Below are 20,956 nucleotides of genomic sequence, written 5' to 3' on the forward strand. Positions count from 1 at the left end.
TATGGGCTCTGTTTTTCTCAAGATTTGTGTTCCATATTACCCATCCTCCCGGGTCAAAGAATGTCAAGCCAGATGCGCTTTTCCATATGTACTATGTCCCCAAAAAAATAACCTGTGCCAGAAACCATCCTGTCTGCGGGTAATTTCTTGTTGCTGCAAACTGATCTGCTTTCTCAAATTAAGCAAGTGTCTGTTGGGGTTCTCTGTCTTCCTGGAATCACATTGGTGCCTAGGGAAGTGTTGTTATGGTGGGAAGATAAAGTGTTTGTGCCAGATAATGTGCGAGTAGCGATGTGAGGCTTTGCCATGACCATCCCATCGCAGGCCACTTCGGATTCCACAAGACTTTTGATCTAGTGCGGCACACATTCTGGTGGCCAGACTCAGAGAAGAACTGTAAGCCCCTGTACACACGGTCAGAGATTTCGACAACCAAATTAGTCGGATTTTGCCCGTCGGATTTTGTCCGTCGGATCTTGTCCGAAACTGTTGCATGCACACGGTCGGACAAAGTTGTCGAAAAATCCAATCTTTCAGAACGTGATGACGTAATTTCGTTACGATGGGACTACATTCAGGCTAGTAGCCAATAGCTTTGATGTAGGAATTTGATCTGAGCATGCGTGGCACTTGGTCCGATCAAAATTCTCTACACATGATCGGAGTATGTCCGATCGGCCCAGTTGGTCGGGAAATATTTCCAAGTTGGAAAATTGGGTCCGATGGATATTCCGACGGAATCAGTCCGATGCATACCACATACAGTCGGATTATCCGACAACGCGGTCCGATAGGACACATTCCGACGGATTCTCCAACCGTGTGTACAAGGGCTAAGGAATATGTAAATGCAAGACTGCTAGAAGTGGAGCCTGGGGTCTGCTCAAACCCCTGCCAGTTCTTGATAGACCATGGAGAATGTGGTCTATGGATTTTATAGTGGAACCTCCTCTGTCCGAAGGGTGCACAGCAATTTTTGTGGTGGTGGATGGATTGTCCAAAACGGCTCACTTTCTGCCTCTAAAAAATACACCTTTTACTGTGGAAACAGCTCGAGTTTACATTAAAGAAATTGTGAGACTTCATGGGGTGCCTGCCAATATTGTCTCAGATCATAGGGTGCAATTTACATTGAGATTTTGGAAGGCTTTATGTGAGGCCTTGAAAATTTATCATGGGCCTCTACATACCACCCACAAACCAATGGGCAAATTAAAAGGATCAACCAGACACTCAAAATGTACCTTCAATGTTTTACGTCATTCATGCAGGATGAGTGGGTATTGCTATTACCATTAGCAGAATTTGCAATAACGCCAGCCCTTCAGCTACAGGACAATTTTCACTATTTGCCAATCATGGCTTTCATCCATCATTTCGACCTGACTTTTCGTGTCCCCCGCCAGCCCTCCAGGCCCCTCCCCTCTGTCCAGTGCCCCCATCGGAAGCTGCTTATCATGGGGGCACGCGTGTGTGCTCGAACCAAAGTCCCGCTACTGCATCCATTGACACTAGGGCTGCAACTAATGATTATTTTCATAATGTATTAGTTGGCCAATTATGGTTTTGATTAATCGGATATTAACATTAATAAATCGTGGTGTATAATTTAGTGAATATGTAAAGTAAAAAAAAAAAGGCAATTATAGTCTTAAATATATTTGTGCAGGTGTAAATATAAACAAACGACTGTATGGTTGGGGAGCTAAATCTCAAATCCACTCGAAGAATAACAGACAGAATAGATATACTGTATATACTAGAGGTTGAATCTGGTAAATATCATCAGACCCAGAGATCAATTTTTTTATTTAAAGAGAAAAACCAATCAAAGACCGTTTTACTGATTTTCAGAGAGAACTGTAATATATTATATGCTGGCCATACTAAAACCACGTTTTCTTCAAAAAATGTAATTTTAAGAATGTTCATTTGATTTTCTAATCATTAGTGGGGTCAAATCGATGTTTGTTTTCAAATCACGGTGACAGGAAAATTTAAAGGAGCAGAATAGAAAACTTCTTGGTCAAAGGAATTGTATGTGGTTTTCATTCAGAAATTACATTCATTTTAAAACTGGATGTTAAAAGCAAGTGGAATTTTTAAATGACATTCTCTCATTCAGCGAATGTACAAAGATTTTTCGTATGAATATTCTCGTCCTAAAAACCAATACATGTAAGTCCAGCATAAGCCTCGGTTCACACCTATGCAGTTTGCTTTTGATACGTTTCTGCAGTGCTGTTTGCTGTGCGTTTTGCATTTTTGCTGCGATTTTGCAATTTGTTGCTGGGCAGATTAAAAAAGGCAAATTGCTGCAAAAACACACTACATTCTTTTCTGCAGCTTTTCCATTGAAGTCTATAGAACCAAAAAAAAGCACTAATTTGTGTTGAAAAAAGTCCCTGGCCCTTTCCAAACACGCAGCGGCTGAAAAAAGCATAGATGTGAACGTGTCCCATAGGAAACCATGTTAAATGAACTGTAGTGCGTTTTTGCAAAAAGCACAAAAAAAACACATAGGTGTGAACCAGGCCTAAGACTTTCAGTAGCAGCAGCATGCTTTTATTTGCATCAACTGTCCCCATGGAGTTAAAAAAACTAAAATTAGCCCTTTATAATACAAAAAGAGCAGATAACCGCTACTATAAGAGGTCAATTTATACTGTGAAAAAGTAGGATATATGGGCATTATAACTAGGAGTCAGACATGAAGCTATATGAAGGGTGTAAGGGGATATAAATCTTTCATATTAAATTAGTACTTAAAGCTGAGACTTTTTTTTCATAGAATGATAATTTTATATAGAATGCATAATACTGGTAAAAGTTGACTTTAAATGTAATTCCTTATATTACCTCCATTCTATCAGCCTCCACCTTCTCTGCTCAGTGTAATTTAGAGTGCCCCCTATAGCAAGGTAAAGACACTACTGACTTTAGTACCACTTACTTCCCGCCCAGGACTACATATTCCATAAGGCATTACTCCTCACACATTCACAAGTTCTCAGGCACTTACTGACATGTATGGACAGTGTACTGAGCTGTATGTGTGCTACACTGTATTTCCTGATATGTAAACAAATAATGCATTCTGTATGCAGGCCAACTAATCGGCTGGCCGATTAAACGATTATGAAAATAGTTGACAACTATTTTTATAATTGATTAGTTGTCAATTAATCGATTCGTTTTTTTCGGCCCTAATTGACACAGACAGTGTGACTCGGCCCTGCCCCCTCTCTTTACTGGCCTTGATTGACAGCACTGGGAACCAGTGGCTTCCGGTGCCCAAGCAAAGCCAGCGAGACCCGAAAGCAAGAAAAGATCTGCAGACGTGCACAGCGCTGGATCATATGAGGGCTCAGGTAAGTAAAAGGGGAGGGGGGGGGGTGAGGGAGGATACTGACATGTAAACATTTTTTACCTTAATGCAAGGAATGCATTAAGGTAAAGAATGTTTAGACTTTACAACCACTTTAACCTCCTCGCGCCCGCCCTATAGCCGAATTACGGCCGTAGAGCAGGCGCGTTCGTTTGGGCGGTCGTCCCTGGACGGCCTGATGTTTACTTCCGCAATGCGCGCCGCCGCGGGCGCGCATCGCGGAAGTTCTGTGTTCGCCGTGTCCCCCGGGGACAGGCAAACACAGATCGCTGTAAACGGCCAATCACAGCGGCCGTTTACAGCGTGATCGGCGTGTCCAATGGGAGATGATCTCATATGTAAACATATGAGATCATCTCGCAGCGCCGCTCTCCTTCCTCGCACAGACAGTGCGAGAGGGGAGAGATGAACGGCTGCAGCGGCAGCCGTTCTGATTCCGGAAAAAAAAAAAAAAAAAAAAATGAAATAAAAAGTGCCATCCGCCCCCAGCAGTGCCATCCGCCCCCAGCAGTGCCATCCGCCCCCAGCAGTGCTATCTGCCCCAGTGCCATCCACCCCAGTGCTACCTGCCCCCAGTGCCATCCACCCCAGTGCTACCTGCCCCCAGTGCCATCCACCCCAGTGCTACCTGCCCCTAGTGCCATCCACCCCAGTGCTACCTGCCCCCAGTGCCATCCACCCCAGTGCCATCCACCCCAGTGCTACCTGCCCCCAGTGCCATCCACCCCAGTGCTACCTGCCCCCAGTGCCATCCACCCCAGTGCCACCTGCCGTCAGTGCCACCTGCCCCCAGTGCCACCTGCCCCCAGTGCCACCTGCCGTCAGTGCCACCTGCCGTCAGTGCCACCTGCCGTCAGTGCCACGTGTCATCAGTGCCACATAGTGCCATCTGTCATCAGTGCCACGTATCAGTGCCATTTGTCATCAGTGCCACCTGTCAGTGTCACGTGCCATCTGTTGTCAGTGTCACGTGTCATCAATGCCACTTATCAGTGCCATCTGTCATCAGTGTCACGCGTCATCGGTGGCATGTATTAGTGCCATCTGTCATCGGTGGCACATATTAGTGCCACGTATTAGTGCCATCTGTCATCGGTGCCACGTTTCAGTGCCACGTGTCATCAGTGCCACGTATTAGTGCCACGTGTCATCAGTGCCACGTATAAGTGCCACGCGTCATCAGTGCCACATATTAGTGCCATCTGTCATCAGTGCCACATATTAGTGCCATCTGTCATCAGTGCCACCTGTCATCATTGCCACGTATCAGTGCCATCTGTCATCAGTGTCACGTGTCATTGTCCTGGTGCTTCAAAAGTGTAATAAATAGTCAACAAGTTAGATGTGTAACTTATGTTCCTAGAACACATGATGGCGCTACCTGCATGTTGGGCCTCTCTATGTGGCCAGGCTGTGAAAAAGTCCCACACATATGGTATTGTAATACTCAGGAGGAGTAGCAGAATTTTTTGGGGGGTGTCATTTGTGGTATACACATGCCATGTGAGAGAAATAACCTATTACAATGACAATTTTGTGGAGAAAAAAAAAAAAAAATGAAAAATCTTAATTTTGCAAAGAATTGTGGGAAAAAAATGACAACATCAAAAAGCTCACTATACCTCTTACTAAATACCTTGGAATGTCTACTTTCCAAAAAGGGGTCATTTGGGGGGTATTTGTACTTTCCTGACTTGTTCGGGTCACAAGAAGCGAGATAGGTCACCAGTACATCAGATGTGATCAATTTTGTGCGATTCGCACCACAGCTTGTAGACTCTCTAACTTTCACAAAGACCAAATAATATCCACTAATTTGGGTTATTTTTACCAAAGACATGTAGCAGTATAAATTGTGACCAAAATTTATGAAGAAAAATTAATAATTTGCATAATTCTGTCACAGAAACAAAGAAATATGCGTTTTTTTTCAAAATTTTCGGTCTTTTTTCATTTATAGCGCAAAAAATAAAAACCCCAGAGGTGATCAAATACCACCAAAAGAAAGCTCTATTTGTGGGAAAAAAAGGACAAAAAATTCATTTGGGTACAGTGTTGCATGACTGAGTAATTGTCATTCAAAGTGTGAGAGCACCGAAAGCTGAAAATTGGTCTGGGCAGGAAGGTGTTTAAGTGCCCTGTAAGCAAGTGGTTAAGGTTTGAACATGCACTAAAGGCACAGATTTAGCTGTTGATATATATATAATGTCTTTATAAATAAAACTATGTTTCATAATCAAGCACAAATATTGCTTTTTGACAAACAGAAGTGCAACTTTAAGATATAAACAAAAAAACTGTAAACTCTGTTGGCTGGAATGCCACTGCACATATTACCTGATTATATATTTCAAACATTAAGTATTAAGAAAAAAAAATAGCCTTTTTCTTAATTTTTTTTTCTTTCAGAAGCATGGTACTTAGTAGATGTCCCCTACATACTCGGATGTAGTAGTACAATACATGTTTAAACTTGTTTTAATGTGCTATTACATGTATTAATATTATAGGCTGGGGATGGAATTGTGTTGCCAATTTAGAAAAGGCCAGCTGAGGGCGATAAAGAGAAAGTGTGAATAATGTACTGTGTAGAATTGCATAGGAAAGGGAAAGCATTGAAGGGAGCCTGTGTCTCTCAGCCAATACAGCTTGCCGATAGAGTCAGGGGGCTGGGGCTTTAACAGATAGATGAAGGAAAGCGGAAGTTCAGGTGGGTAAAATATGTGCCTCCCTCACATTTTCGTTCCATTTTTGTATGTTGGAGTCTCAAGTAGATTCTCAGATTTGACTTGATGGATCAGTGTCTTTATTCAACTTTACAAACTATTTAACTATCTCTTGAGATTTTGGCTGTGAGCTCCACCCTTTATGAAGCTCAAATTTCTGGGCATTACTATGGGGGATGTTTCAACAGAGCCCAGTAGCTACTGCCTCTTTGCTTTGCCCTCCAGTTATTCTCACTCACTGATCCTCTGTTGCGTTTTAATTTTCTTCCCACCTTCTGCTGTCATTCACGTCTGCCACCTCTATTCAATCTCTGGCCTCCCACAGTCATTTCTCTTCTCTCAGCTCCAGTTACCAATCTTCCTCCGCCCAACCTTATGTCATACTCTCCAAGCATGTCTATTTAGGGAGGAGCGACATGCTGACATCACCTCGATACACAAAAGTCCTGGACCAAGGGCTGCTACCGAGAGACGGCCGGCTCGGTTTTAACTTTGCATATGATGCTTTTATTTAAACGCAAGTGCAATACCTCTTATTCTTCTTTATAAAATAAATCTTTTATGGTCTTGTGCTATGGAAGGTCTCTCGATTATTCTTTTCTGGGAAACATCTGTTATAACCTTCCCGTATGAGCTATAAATTCCTGTGAAGATGCTGGGATCTTGGCTGCGAGCAAAGGCCCGAGCTGGGTACCAAGCCATAGGCGTGTGATCGCCTATAATTAAGAGATCCATAGGAGCCGGTAAGCGGTAGTTTGTGTGGAGGTGGAAGGCAGACCTTTTTCTTTTATCACCATTTCTGGGTGTTTTGTGTGATATTTGCACAGTGGAAATCAACCATCAATCTGAATGGACTATTAATTATACACTATTTGATCAGTTTTTCACGACGTTCGATTTGATTAAGGTTATTGCACCATATTAGTTACTCTTTTTATACATAGCACTCCTTTTGCCTCCTGCTGTCATTTCTCTTTCCCCACTTTCTTTCCTCCTGTCAGTCTCTCTAGGAGACATGTTTTTCAAAACATGCAAAAGTCACTCTCCAAGTGCCAACTAAAGTAACAAAATGGTCTAAAGAGCAAGTACTCTCTCTTTTTCATGCCAACGAGACTGGAGAGGCGGCAGTCATGTATTGGGAGCTCTAACGTATGTATCATTGTCCCATCCAATCACTACAGGCCTTCCTCTGAATGAGTATTGACAGTGCTCACCTCTGGTGTCCGCCTGCTGTCTGAGACAACAGCGTACTAATTATATATTCATCTCCTTGTGAACAGTGAGGTTAAACAGCAGTGGGAGAAGGAGGAATCTCTCTTGCCAATGCTAGCTCAGCATCTACAGCACTGATCAAAATAGGACAAAGTGGTACATGAACCTTGTCCGGACTGGGGGAAAGTTTAAGGAATATGGTGAAACAACTTCTTTAAGAAAAAGGAAGCATGTCCGATATGAGATCATTGAGATATCTGTTTAGGAGAGTCTAAAGGAAGTGACACATACAGTTAGAGGAAGAGGCTATCGGAAAGAATTGCTTTTTTTTTTTTAAAGCGGAGGTCCACCCTAAAGTGGACCTTCCGCTCATCGGAACCCTCCCCCCCTCCGGTGCCACAATCGGCACCTTTCAGGGGGGAGGGGGGTGCAGTTACCTGGATAATCCAGGTAACTGCACCCACTTCCGGGATAGCTCTCTGAGGAAAGGGGCGTAACGTACGCCCCTTTCCGCAAGTGCCCGCCCCTTCCCGCAAGTGCCCCACTGCCTGCTGGGAAACACACAGATCCCAGAGGCAGCGGGGAGCGTCCTTATTGCACAGCGCGATTCGTGCATGCGCAGTAGGGAACCGGGAAATGAAGCCGAAAGGCTCCATTTCCTGATTCCCATACCCAAGATGGCGGCGGCAGGACCCGACAGACGACCTAGAGATCGGCTTCGGGTGCCGACATCGCGGGCGCGCTGGACAGGTAAGTGTCACTATTTTAAAAGTCAGCAGCTGCAGTATTTATAGCTGCTGGCTTTAAAAAAAAAAAAAAAAAAAACGCGGAGTCCCGGTGGACTCCCACTTTAAGTTTTTTTAAGCTTTTTTTTCGTTTTTAAGATACTCAATGCATGACACTTTTAATGGAGGAGAAACAGAAAATGACAAACATTAGCAAAGATCATACACACAAAACATTAAACAGAATAAGAAGTATACATCAAATTATTAGAGTAAATAGAATGAAAAAAACTCACTTCATACTCCAGTTCATCAGTACGCTCCACATCTGGCTGCATGCCATCCATATATTCCCCTGGTTCATAGAACTCATTTCCAATGGGAGGGCTATAAGATTAAGCATAATAAAAATTTACTTTGAAATAACTGTTGTGTGTCAAACACTAAACGTCATATTCCTACTAAAGGAAATTTAAAGCTATCTTATTCAGGTAGACGGTAAAATGGGGAAACTTTGAAAGAAGGTTTGACATCTGCTAAGTGCCCTCCAAACAGATCAGTACACATAGCAGCAGTTGGCAAATGTCACGTTGGAGTTAAGCAAGATTTTATATTATATATATATATATATATATATATATATAGATAGAGATCTATATATACACACATTCCAAAACACAGCTCTGACAAAAAGTATAGGGAAATCTACATTAATGAATGGGTATTTATAGGCAGCAATGAAGCCCCTCCAGAGTTTCTAAATATTTTCTACTATATGCAAGGCTAAAACAAGTTTTGGGTGGAGTTGAAACTTAAGGGCTATGTTGGTGTCTATGGACCCATGATCTACTCCATATCGCAGAAGATATTAGAAGCCAATAAACAAATTTACATTTTGGTTAAGAACCAAAGTTGTTTTATTTCAACCTTGATGATGTTAAGTTGAAGCTGAATTTGCATAGAGCAGACAGACACTTGTTAATAATTTCTTCATGCGGAGTCAAGAAATGTAGATAACTAGCTTTTTTACAAATCCTTGACACAATTTGTAAGCTGCAATCACTGATTTGCTCAGAATTTTACACAAAAATAACTTTTCTTCAGTAGAGCAGGGGGAGACTATAACATATATCATATATATTTATTTCTGTCTGTGTCCCTGTTGCATATTTTCCCCTCACTTCTTGCTTGGTAAAATGGTATTTATATTTCACATTCGATATTTACAGACCATGGGACATCCCCAAGCAATATACTAAGGAGTGGGCAAGAACAAAGGAAACAGAACTGACAACAGACCCATAAAAATAAAAAATAAAAGGGTAAGAAACGCACAAACACTCAGATGACGGCTTAAAAGCACTTTGTGCCCAAAGCTCTAATCAGCCTGAGCGTCCACTTAGTAGAACCCGGAGAACATGTGAACAGAGGAAGAGGAATACAGATGCTTGATGCCCAAAAGACACCAACAGAAATTCTTAAGCAGAAGCAGAGTTGCAATGGAGGCACTGAATAGGCTTTCACTGAAGCAGTTAGGAAAAAGCCCAACCCGAGTTGATAATATTCCGGACCTGGTACACACAATTTGGCTTCTAGTGATCACCAATGTCTTTGGTTTGATATTAAAGTATAATCCTGTTTATACACCTAACTTTCCTTACACGTATGCAACAAAGATGTATATTATGGTACTATTTTCAGGCTGCTATGGTCATGTCATGTGATGTGATCGCCTGTGTCAGTCAGTGGCAGCAGCAGGGGTGAGGAGGGAACGCTGAAAATGGATGGGTGACTCAAAGCTTTATTAGCCATTGGGGTTGATTTACTAAAACTAGAGAGTGTAACATCTTGTGCAGCTATGCATGGTAGTCAATCAGTTTCTAACTTCAGCTTATTCAACTAAATTTTGACAAAAAAAAAAAAACTAGAAGCTGACTGGTTTCTTTGCAGAGCTACGCCAGATTTGGCATTCTCCAGTTTTAGTAAACAACCCCGTTGTTGGAGTGCTCTCTCCTCTCCCCAGAAGCCACTACTGGCTTATATAGGGGATCACATGAGCGGACTGGAGTGGCGTGGCCTGAAGATAGGTAAGTATAGACATCTCTCTTACATACGTTAATTAAAATACGTGTCAGGGGTGGGCAGGGGACAGTTTTAAGGCTAATTAGGTCTAAGCTGGAATTCCGCTTTAACCACTTACGGACCGCCCACTGTCAATATATGGCGGCACTTTGAAGAGGAATATCATTGTTATGACAGCAGCTAGTTGCCATAATCCCGGTTTTCTCCTCTTCAGCGGGCGGCCCTCTTTCAGATAAAAGGTCTGAATTCGCCATGAGATCACTTTTATCAGTCACCTCCGCCGCTAACCGAAGCCACTGATAGCGGCGGAGACAATCAGGTTCTTTCCCTTGCTTGTCTGGCTGCTGAGTGAGGGAAAGATGGCCCCCACTTGGCTCCATAGCATTGACTGGTGGAAGCGACGTCAAACGTCGCTTCCGCTCAATGCTCTTAAAGGAGAATTTTTTTTTTAAATTACATTTGTGTGTAAATATGAGATCTGAGGTCTTTTTGACCCTAGATTTCATATTTAAGAGGCCCTGTCATGCTTTTTTTAATAAAAGTGACCCAATTAAAAAAAAAAAAATACATAAAAAAATAAAAAGTAAAACAAAAAAGGAAAAAACTAAAAATAAATTTAATGCGCCCAGTTCTCAACAATTTATGAAGAAAAATTACAAATTTGTAAAATTTTATAACAGAGAAAACTGCATTTTTTTTTTACAATATTTTCATTTTTTTATAGCGCAAAACATAAAACTCAGTGTAGTGGTGATTAAATACCACCAAAAGAAAGTTCTATTTGTGTGAAAAAAGAGACATTTTGTATGGGTACAGTATTGCATGACTAATTGTCGTTCAAAATATGAGAGCACTGAAAGGTGAAAATTGGTCTGGTTAGGAAGTGGGTATAAATGCCCAGTGGGCAAGTGGTTAAAAGACATTGAGTTAAGAAATGTAGGCAAAGAAACTGGACTAGTGTCCATTAAACCATCTGCTCCACCTCATTCAGAGGAGTCAAGTCATTTTCACCCTATACTCCTCTAGGAAATAGCTAAGGGAAAATAGGATTTTTATAAAAGCTTACCTGTAAAATCCTTACTTACCGAATCCACGTATCAATAGTACATTTTGACGCTGCCTGTCCTTTTATAGGACCTTCAGGCAACACAAAATATCCATTTTCCGAATCTGAGCAGTCGCCTCCAAAAATATTTTGGCTGCTCTTACTACATCCAGAGAATAGAATGACTTTTTTTTCTGTAGAACAGGGTTCTGGAAAAAATGAAGGCAGAACAATATCCTGGTTTAGATGAAAACCTCAAACCACCTTCGGCAGAAAGCTAGGATCAGGAAGCAATACTACTCTATCCTTATGAATAAAATATGGCTCTTTACAAGAGCAGTCAATTCTGACACTCTTCTTGCAGAAGATATGGCTACCAGAAAAACTAGCTTCCTTGTCAAAAGGACCGAGAGAATATGTCTTATCGGCTCGAAAGGCTGTTTCTGTAATGCCAATAGAACTAAATTCAAGTCCCAAGGGTTGAGGGGTGATTTAACTGGTGGATTAAGCTGCGTTACCCCCTATATGAAGCTATGGACCAAAGAATGCAAAGCAAATGGTTTTTGAAACAATACTGATAAGGCCAAGACCTGGCCTCAAGCCTAGCTTAATTTCTAACCCCATATGTAGAAAGGCAACGATTCTACCTATGACATACTTTCTGGGATGCCAACCCCTGGATTCACACCAGGAAACATATGCCTTCCAGACTCTATAATAAATGACTCTGGAAGCTGTCTTCCTTGCATTAATCAAGGTAGATATCACTGAGCCTGAAAGCCCACGATTATTTAGAATGTGGGTTTCAATAGTCAAACCATTAAATTTAGCGTTTGTAAGGTAGGATGGAACACTGGTCCCTGCGATAGCAGGTCTGGACATAGTGGTTTGGTCTATGGAGCCCCTAACACTATCTTTACCATTTCTGCATATCAAGATCTTCTGGGCCATGCTGAGGCCAAATTTCAATTTCTTTTCCAGGTTGATCATGTGAAGAAGTTGTGGTAGCAGCAGAACAGCAGGGAATGCATAAATCAGTGAGAACTGATCCCATGGGGTCACCAACGCATCTGTTCCCCATGTGAGTGGATCCCTTGTCCTTGACGCAAAGTTGTTGACTTTGTTGTTAAACCTGGATGCAAACAGATCTACATCCGGGATCCCCCATCTTTGGCATCTTTGGCATATAGCCAGAAAGATGCACAGCACACGCTTTTCTGCCCAGGTTAGTATCTGGTTTATCTCTCCCTGGGCTGCACGACTTCTGGTGCCCCCTTGGTGATTGATATAAGCCACTTCTGTGGCATTGTCGGATTGGATCCCGACAGGACAACCCCACAACCTGAATGTCCAGTTCTTTTGGGCTAGGTATGCTGCACGAATCTCTAGAATGTTGATGGGTAAGGTCCTTTCGGTTCTGGACCATTTCCCTTGGACAGTCGTCTCTTCCAGGACTGCTCCCCAACCCGAAAGGCTGGCATGTTACCACCTTCCAGGTAACTGGCAAGAAGTATTTCCCCTTCTGCAGATTCTTGGGTATCAACCACCAACTGAGGCTCTGGCGCACTATTGGCGTCAAACGTATTGGAAAATCAAGCGCCTGTACTTTCTTGTTCAAGGCAGACAGAATACTGTTTTGCTGCAGTCTCAAATGAAACTGAGCATAGGGAACTGCTTTGAATGAAGCCACCATATTTTCCAACAACCTCATGCAAAGGCGAATAGAAAGACCCTTCCTCAACCTGAGCACTTGAACCAGCTCCTTTATGGCGCTGAACTTTGCCCGGGGTAAAAACACCCTCTTCTGGGTTTTATCTATAACCAGACCCAAGTACTGTAGTCTTCTTACTGGCTTTAAAGAAGATTTCTCTAGGTTGAGGACTCAACCTAGGAATTCCAGGTAGTTGGCTAGGATGACCAAGCTTTGCTCTAAGCAGGCTATCGACCAGTTTATCAAGAGTAGGTCATCTAGGTATGCTATAATGGTTACACCCTGGGCCCTTAATCTGGTCCGAGGAGGGGCCAGGGCCTTTGCTAGACCAAAAGGTAGAGCTACAAACTGAAAATTATGTTTTTCCACTTCGAAGCGCAGATATTTCTGATGAGCGGGAAAATAGGCACATGCAGGTATGCATCCTTGATGTCGATGTAGGATGGAGACTACTGATCGGATTGATTCCACGCATTTTCAGGAACCAGTTTAGATCTTTGAGATCTAGAATGGGTCTGAGATCTCCGTTTGGTTTTGGCACCGTGAAAAGGTTTGACTAAACCCCAGAACCTGCTCTTTCATGGAGACCACCATGATCAGTTTTTGTGACAAAAGTTGGTCTAACGCTTGAAGGGGAGACTTTTTTCTGGATCATTGGGAACATTAGATCTGAGGAAACGAGAAGGGAATTCTCAGGAACGCTAGTCTGTAACTTAGAGCTATTGTGTAGACCACCCATCTGTCCTGAAAATCCTCCTGCCAGACCCTTGAGAACTGTAGCAGTCTTCCCCCCACTCGAGTGAGCGGGGGCACCCCTTCATAAAGAGGCTTTAGCATTCTGTCTTGTAGGTCTCCTCCCCCAGGACTTCTTTTGTGCCTGGGGTTGACCATGTTTTACCTCTTGAACTTGATGGTAGAGGTCATCGTGACTGCCTGGAGGCTGATGCCCCTGGCACTGGAGAAAGAGCCTGTTTAAATGAAGGACGTTTCTCCTTTTCTTAACTGGCAAAAGGGTACTTTTCCCACTTGATATCTTTTGGATATAATTGTCCAAATCATCCCCAAACAGCCTTCCACCGCAGAAAGGAAACCCAGCCAGGAGCTTTTTGCATGGCTCTCCGGCTGACCTATTTTTCAACCATAAGATTCTACGCATATGCACCAACCCAAGCGTAAGGCGAGAGGTGAGAAGGATAGAATCTGATTGCGTCAATTGGAAAACACAAAGCCGCTGGCAGCTCGGCTAAATCCTGGGCCTGCTGTTCAGATGGTGCATTTAACAAAAAACAGTACTGCGGTTTTATCAAAAAAACTGGAAAAAACTCCATGGCAACTACACGGCCACCTGCAAAACTTTGCGGCCAAAACAAGCAGCCGATGCACTGACTTCTACCCTGTAGAACTTAGTAAATGTATGGACAGATGACCAGGTCGCCACCTTACACACCTGAGCGACAGACGCTTGGCGTCGGAAGGCCCAAGATGTTCGATTGCTCTTGTAGGAGTAGGCCGGGACTGGAAAGGAGGGCACCTGCCCTTTCAAAGTGTAGACTTGGACTACAATCTGTCTGATCCACCTGGAAATGGTGGCCGACGAGACCGCCATGCCTTTCTTAGGACCAGCCACCAAAACAAGCAGTGAGTCTGACTTCTGAAAGGGAGCTGTGGCAGACAAGTACAAATTCAGAGCCCTAACCACATCGAGAGCGTGAAGGGCCACCTCCTTGGGGTGCTTCGGCTTAGGACACAACGATGGCAATACAATGTCCTCATTAATATGAAAAGCCGAAACCACCTTTGGTAGAAAGGACGGTTGCGAATGCAACACCACCTTATCCCTGTGGATGACCAGATAAGGCGACTTGCAGGACAAGGCCGCCAATTCCGAAACCCTCCTGGCTGATGTGATGGCCACTAGAAAGACCACCTTCTGTGAAAGGGTCAACAGGGGAATCTCCCTGATCTTCTCAAACGGCGGCTTCTGAAGCGCCGACACCAGGTTCAAATCCCATGCGGGAAATGGAGGATGCACCGGAGGGACTACATGTCATAACCCCTGAACAAAGGTACTCACTAATGAGCGAGACGCCAGGGGTCGCTGAAAAAAAAAAAAAAGACAGCCAGAGCTGAAATATGCCGATTAATGGTGCTCAACGCCAATTTCTGGTCCACTCCATGCTGAAGAAACTGCAGGATCCTCGATATAGAAAAGGAGCGCAGATGCCACCCTTTCTCCTCACACATGGAGATGTAGGCCTTCCAGGTACGATGATATATCTGCCGTGAAGAAGATTTCCGTGCCCTCAGCATAGTTGGAATCACCGATGGGACCCCGGTTCCTCAACACCTGGCTCTCAATAGCCATGCCGTTAAAGCCAGCGATTGTAAAGCAGGGAGCAAGATTGGACCTTGAGATAGGAGGTCCTCCCGCAGTGGCAGTCCCCAGGGAGCGTCTGCCACCAGACGCACCAGGTCTGCGTACCAGGGCCACTGAGGCCAATCAGGGGCAACCAGGATTACTGGAATCCCCTCGGCTGCCACTTTGCGAAGTAGACGTGGCAACAGTTTTAGTGGAGGAAAGGCGTATATATCAGTTGGTACTGATCCCACGGAGCCACCAGCGCGCCTGACGCGTCTGCCCACGGATCCCTCGTCCTGGACACGAATTTCGGCACCTTCCAATTGAGACAGGAGGCCAAGGGATCCACCTCTGGTGTGCCCCATTTCAGGCACAGCAGCTAGAATTTCTCCGGATGCAACGCACATTCTCCTGGATCCAGCATCTGACAACTCAGGTAGTCCGCCTGCCAAATTTCCACCCCCGGGATGTAAATGGGTGACAGGGCCAGAACATGTCACTCTGCCCACTGAAGTATGTGAGCGACCTCCCGAGCAGCGGCTGAGCTTCTTGTTCCCCCTTGGTGATTTATGTACGCCACAAACGTGGCATTTTCTGACTGTATCCTGGTAGGAAGCCCTTGAAGACACGTCGACCACATGTGGAGGCACAGCCTGATCTCTCTCAATTCAAACAAATTGATCGACAACTTGGATTCCTCCATCGACCAGAGGCCTGGAGCCGACGGAATCCCCATCACTCCACCCCAGCCGGACAGACTGGCGTCTGTAGTGATCACCGTCCAGTTCAGAGTAAGAAACGATTTTCTTGACTGAATTAACGGGGACCTCAACCACCAGATCAGGGAATCCCTAACTGGTTGGCTCACCTGGACCTGCCAATCCAGGGACAACGTAGATTTGTCCTATTTTGTCAATATCTCCTTCTGCAGGACTCTGGTGTGGAACTGGGCATAAGGTACTGCCTCGAAGGAAGCCACCATGAGCCCCAGCACTCATATGCAGAAGCGGAGCAATGACCACTTGCAATTCATCAGCAGATTGACCGCAGAACTGAGAGTCCGCAATTTGTCCGAGGGGAGAAAAACCCTCGCTTCCCTGGAGTCCAACAGCAACCCCAGGTACTCCAGGCGCTGAGTTGGTACAACCACCGCCTTCTTTAGGTTCAACATCCACCCAAATTCTTGCAGGGTCTGCATGGTGATCGCCACATTCTCCTCTAATTCTGAGGCGGAAGATGCTCTCAAGAGGAGATCGTCTAGGTAACCCACGATTGCGATCCCGCACTGCCTCAGCAACGACAAGACTGGAGCCAGTACTTTGGTAAAGAATCAGGGGGCTGATGCCAGGCCAAAAGGAAGAGCCACAAACTGGTAGTGGGCTTCCCCTACTGCCAAGCGCAAAAATTTTCGATGCCAAAGGCAAATGGGTATGTGCAGGTAAGCATCCTGGATGTCCAAGGACGCCAGGAAGTCCCCCTGATGGTGTGCAGCAACAACTGAGCGAACTGATTCCATTCTGAACCTCTGCACCTTCACCTTTTTAAGTGATTGAGGGCTTTTAAGTCCATGATTGGACATACCTGGAAGCATTCCGATTCCGGAAACTGTACAATCACCCCCTGATCCAGCAAGTCCCTTACTGCTCCCAACAGGGCCTCCTGGCGAACCAGGGACATGGGTATGCTGGAGGGGAAGAATCTGTTTGGCGGCCAAGAGAGAAACTATCTTGTAGCCTGTGGAAATCAGATCGCAGACCCATTGGTCGGATAAACGGGAGGTCCACCAGGCTGCAAACTCCCAAAGACGACCCCCCACCCGATAAGTGGGTGGGGCAAACCTTCATGCGGTAGCACTTTTGGTCGCAGGCTTGCGGTTCCAGGGACGCTTCTGACCGTCCGTGGGCGTCCTGTCTGGCTGGGGACATTTTGCCGAAGCACCGGGCGGACGAAAAAGATGCTTGTGAGCGGAAAAAGAGGGCCCTTGCCTGCGGCGAGGCTCCTTGGCCTTCCTGGCCTGCGGGAGTAGAGTACTCTTACCACCAGTGGCATTCTTAATAATGTCATCCAACGAGGCTCCAAAGAGCTGCTTGCCAAGGAAGGGAAGATCCGCCAGGGCTTTCTTGGATGCCTGGTCAGCCGACCAGCATTTCAGCCAAATTAGGCACCTCAGCACCACAGCGGACACTGAAGCCTTGGATAACAGAGGGAGAGTATTCAGGGCCGCGTCAAACGTACTTGAGGCCTTGCACTGTTTGGTCTGCTAGCGCCACGCAGACAGGGAAGGCGTTCTGCTCTCCCAATTCGTGGTGCAAACGTTTTGCCCACTCAGTCAGTGTCTGCGACACCAGTGCGGATGCCAGTACAGGTCGCGCGGCTGACCCCACAACCGTAAATAAGGAACGAGCCACCGTCTCGGCCTTCCTATCTGCGAGATCCTTGAATGCAGGAGTCCCCTCAACCGGGATCGTGGTTACTTTATTTAACCTAGATACTGGGGGGTCCACGACCGGAGGAGCCGACCACTTTTTGAGAAGGCTGTCCTCAAAGGGGTAACGCACTAGCAAATTTTTGGGGACCGAAAAGGTTCGTTGCAGGCGACCCCATTCCCTGTAGATGAATTTGTCAAAATAAGTCAAATACAGGAACACCTTAGGTGAACGTGCTGGCTTGTGGGACCCAAAAGGGCCCGGTACATCAGCAGAGGGATCCGCTGGCCCCTGAATCTTCAGGGTATCACGCACAGCTGTGATGAGTGCTCCAACAAGCGCTTTGTCGCGCCCGGACCCAGACGGGGAATCATCCTCACTGTCCGAATGGTCCTGGTCAGCCACGTCTGATAGGTCAGAGCAGGGGTCACCAGCCGCAGCAGGGCCCGAGTCTGAGCTCTCCCCAGAGGACGGGAGGGGCAGGGGCCTCTTACGTGCACCTTTCCTTCCATGTGCCGCCTCTATCAGCAACACAGGAGTCAAGGACCACCGTCATGGTGTCCATGCGCCCCGGGGCACATAGGGACTTGGGAGAGAAGATAGGGAGGTGAGGTGGCCCCCGAATCGACCCCCCAGGGAATGCCCAGCTGCTCACCCCGCCGAAGCAAGGAGAGCCGTACTTACCAGTCCCGAAGAGCTGGGAGACATTCCATCAAAGACCTACTCCTGTGCAGTTACAGGGTAGCTGTTGGCCCGGTATACTGTGATCAAGACAGCAGTAGCCCGGTCATATGTATACCCCAGAGCATTGAAGCTCACCGACCACCTCTGGAGCTGAGGCATGTCGTGGCCTGCCGAGCCTTAGCTGCAGCCTGCACATGCTCAATGGCCGGACTGGGGAGACTACAAGGATATCATTAACCAGCCTGTCACCCAGCCGGCAGTTGAATGAAGATCCCAGGATCTTTCATCTTGCGCAAAAAACATCAAACCTGCAGCAAAAACATGGACCGAGAGGGCCCGCAGGGTTCCTAGGTCATTCTCCTTACTAGGCAAAATAAAAACTGAAGCTGCTGGGAGCAGCAAGGAGGGTTGATAGAACAGGGTCCGCCCGCCTGGGGCGGGATTAAAAGTTATGTGTATTGTGTAACAACTTAGCCTACTTCTCCTAATGGCAGGCTATACAACCCATTTAGTTACAGAGAGGGGCTGTGTCGGTCGGTGAATATAAGAGAAATAAGCTTTTCCAACAATGAATGGACAGGAAAAGCATGCACAGCTTGAGGAGGCTTCAGTGAACCCAAACAAGAAGTGGGCTTTTCAACTCACTCAGTTACAGGTAACTTAATTGTGGAGCGGACCATTTCAGTAAGAGATTGCACCAGCAATTTCTCAGCTTGTGAAGCTGAAGAGGGTCCTTTCCTACTTCATTCCTCGGAAGAGGAGTCATCAGTCTCTTCCCGGTCCCCTGAGGGAGATTCATCTTCCCTCTCCCAGTGTTCCTCTGTTTGAGGGGCCTGGGTGGTAGAAGGGAACCTAATGCGTTTTCTTCCACTTTGTGAAGATTTGATTTAAGCCATTAATCTTTCCTCCATTCAGCTCATGGCTGAGGAAAAAAACCTGCTGAGCAATATACACAGGGGCTGAAATGCTGGAAGCAGCTGCAACCCTTAACCCAGATGGCTCACTCTGACCAGCCTCCCTAGGTCTTTCAGGGGAAGATGGTGATGCAGGGAGGGTCCTCAGAGCCTGAGGCAGATCCCTTCGAGCACCTGTTTTTTGGGGTATTTGTACCTCCCCTTCTACCCATAGTGCCAAGCACAAATTCAGAGGTACTACCATAAAATGCACCCACTGCTGAGAAAATAGTACAGCAACTGCTGCTGCTATCAAGGCTCAGTCTGATGCTAAGCAAACGTGCCCTGGGAATGCCTGTGTCACCACACTCACATGCCATCCATCTGCTCCGTCTCTCTCCTTCAGCTGTATGCACCTGTACAAAGTGCACCTTTATAGCTTTACACAGCCCTGTGTTGTTGACGCTGAAGCACAAAAACGCTGCACGCCACACCTCCCCGTTCCTCCGCTCCCCCACTGTGCCCTCCCTCATCTTTCTTTTCAAAAAATACAGTTTTACCGCACAAGTGGGGGCTCCGATCTGACCGGATCACAAATGGAGGGGGGGCTGGGGTGGAGGAGAGGAGGAGGGCTGCTGGATGAAGAGCCGCCATAATGGTGGCAGCAGAGAGTGGCGTTGCATACCGCCTACTGACCCATACCCTCTTTGCCTGCTGGAAAGAAGCTGTCCAGGTGGGGGGACAATTCAAAGAGAAAAACCCCCCTTCCCACATCCTACCTGGGGCCAGGCTGGAGGAAGTGTGCAGCTTGTGATACAGAGTGAGACTGACAAGCATGGAATCAGGTACATACTCTTGACAACCCCAGGTGGCGACTATGCATGGCAAAATTTACTTAAAGTAGAAAACCCACAAGAATTATAAAATTCCTTAAGAATCTTCTTACCTTATCCAGCTGCAAGGTTCTGTGGTAAACCAGACAGACCCAATCTTCACCTCTCACGGTAGGCTCCGTTAAAAAACCTTCAGGAACCAGGGCCCTTTTTTATCGGGGGGATCCACACTCCTGGGCCTGTAAAGCACCCTACAGGGAAATATGGCTGAAAAATCCAAACTCTGGATCCCGGGGTCTAGCTCTCTAAAAAGAGAAGTGTTACAGGCAGAACCTCGTTTCTTCTGACACGAGGCCCTGGCACCATTCAATTTGGCCTGAAAAGACACTTTGCATGGATCCGGTTGCATGGCTTGCTCCAGCAGAGATTCTTCCAGTGGAGCTCAGCACAGAACATCTTTACTCATGACCAACACCTAAGACACTGGCGAAAAAACAGTAAGGGGAGGGGTTATATAGGGAGGTAAAATTCCAGTCTAGGGTGTGCCAGTGTCCATCACCTAAAGGTGCCTATATAACCCATACAGTAATTACTGTGGCTCTGTGTCCCATGATGTACTATAAAGAAAAGGCAATCAGCAATGGGGTGAATGAATAACTTGCATTCAACCAGTGGCTTGAGACAACCATTATTAGCTTCCCGATGACAAACAGGGAAGGAATTAGAGTCTCACAGTCTAGATTATGTAGCTCCAATTTTTCTAGACACGTGTGGGCGTCCCTAGTTTAACAGCTAAAATAAATGGAAAAATTTGAATCTACTTCTAGACACAGGAACTCAAAATTAGGGTCAGTGGCTTGAAACTACCAATT

The 20,956-nt window shown here is 45.7% G+C and overlaps 1 protein-coding gene across 2 annotated transcripts in view; it reads right to left on the reverse strand.

Moving 5' to 3' along the window:
• PDZD4 (PDZ domain containing 4) overlaps window positions 1-20,956 on the reverse strand; it is a 341,674-nt gene that overhangs the window by 139,200 nt on the left and 181,518 nt on the right. For both annotated transcript variants that reach the window (XM_077478976.1, XM_077478975.1), the window contains one exon: window positions 8,348-8,438. In XM_077478976.1, the coding sequence (XP_077335102.1) occupies window positions 8,348-8,398 (51 nt within the window). In that variant the 5' untranslated portion in view covers window positions 8,399-8,438. The remainder of the gene's footprint in view (window positions 1-8,347; window positions 8,439-20,956) is intronic.

Source organism: Lithobates pipiens, unplaced genomic scaffold (assembly GCF_037356315.1).
Source record: "Lithobates pipiens isolate NorthernLeopardFrog02 unplaced genomic scaffold, aLitPip1_a1.2 Scaffold_1, whole genome shotgun sequence".
Taxonomy (NCBI): Eukaryota; Metazoa; Chordata; class Amphibia; order Anura; family Ranidae; genus Lithobates; species Lithobates pipiens.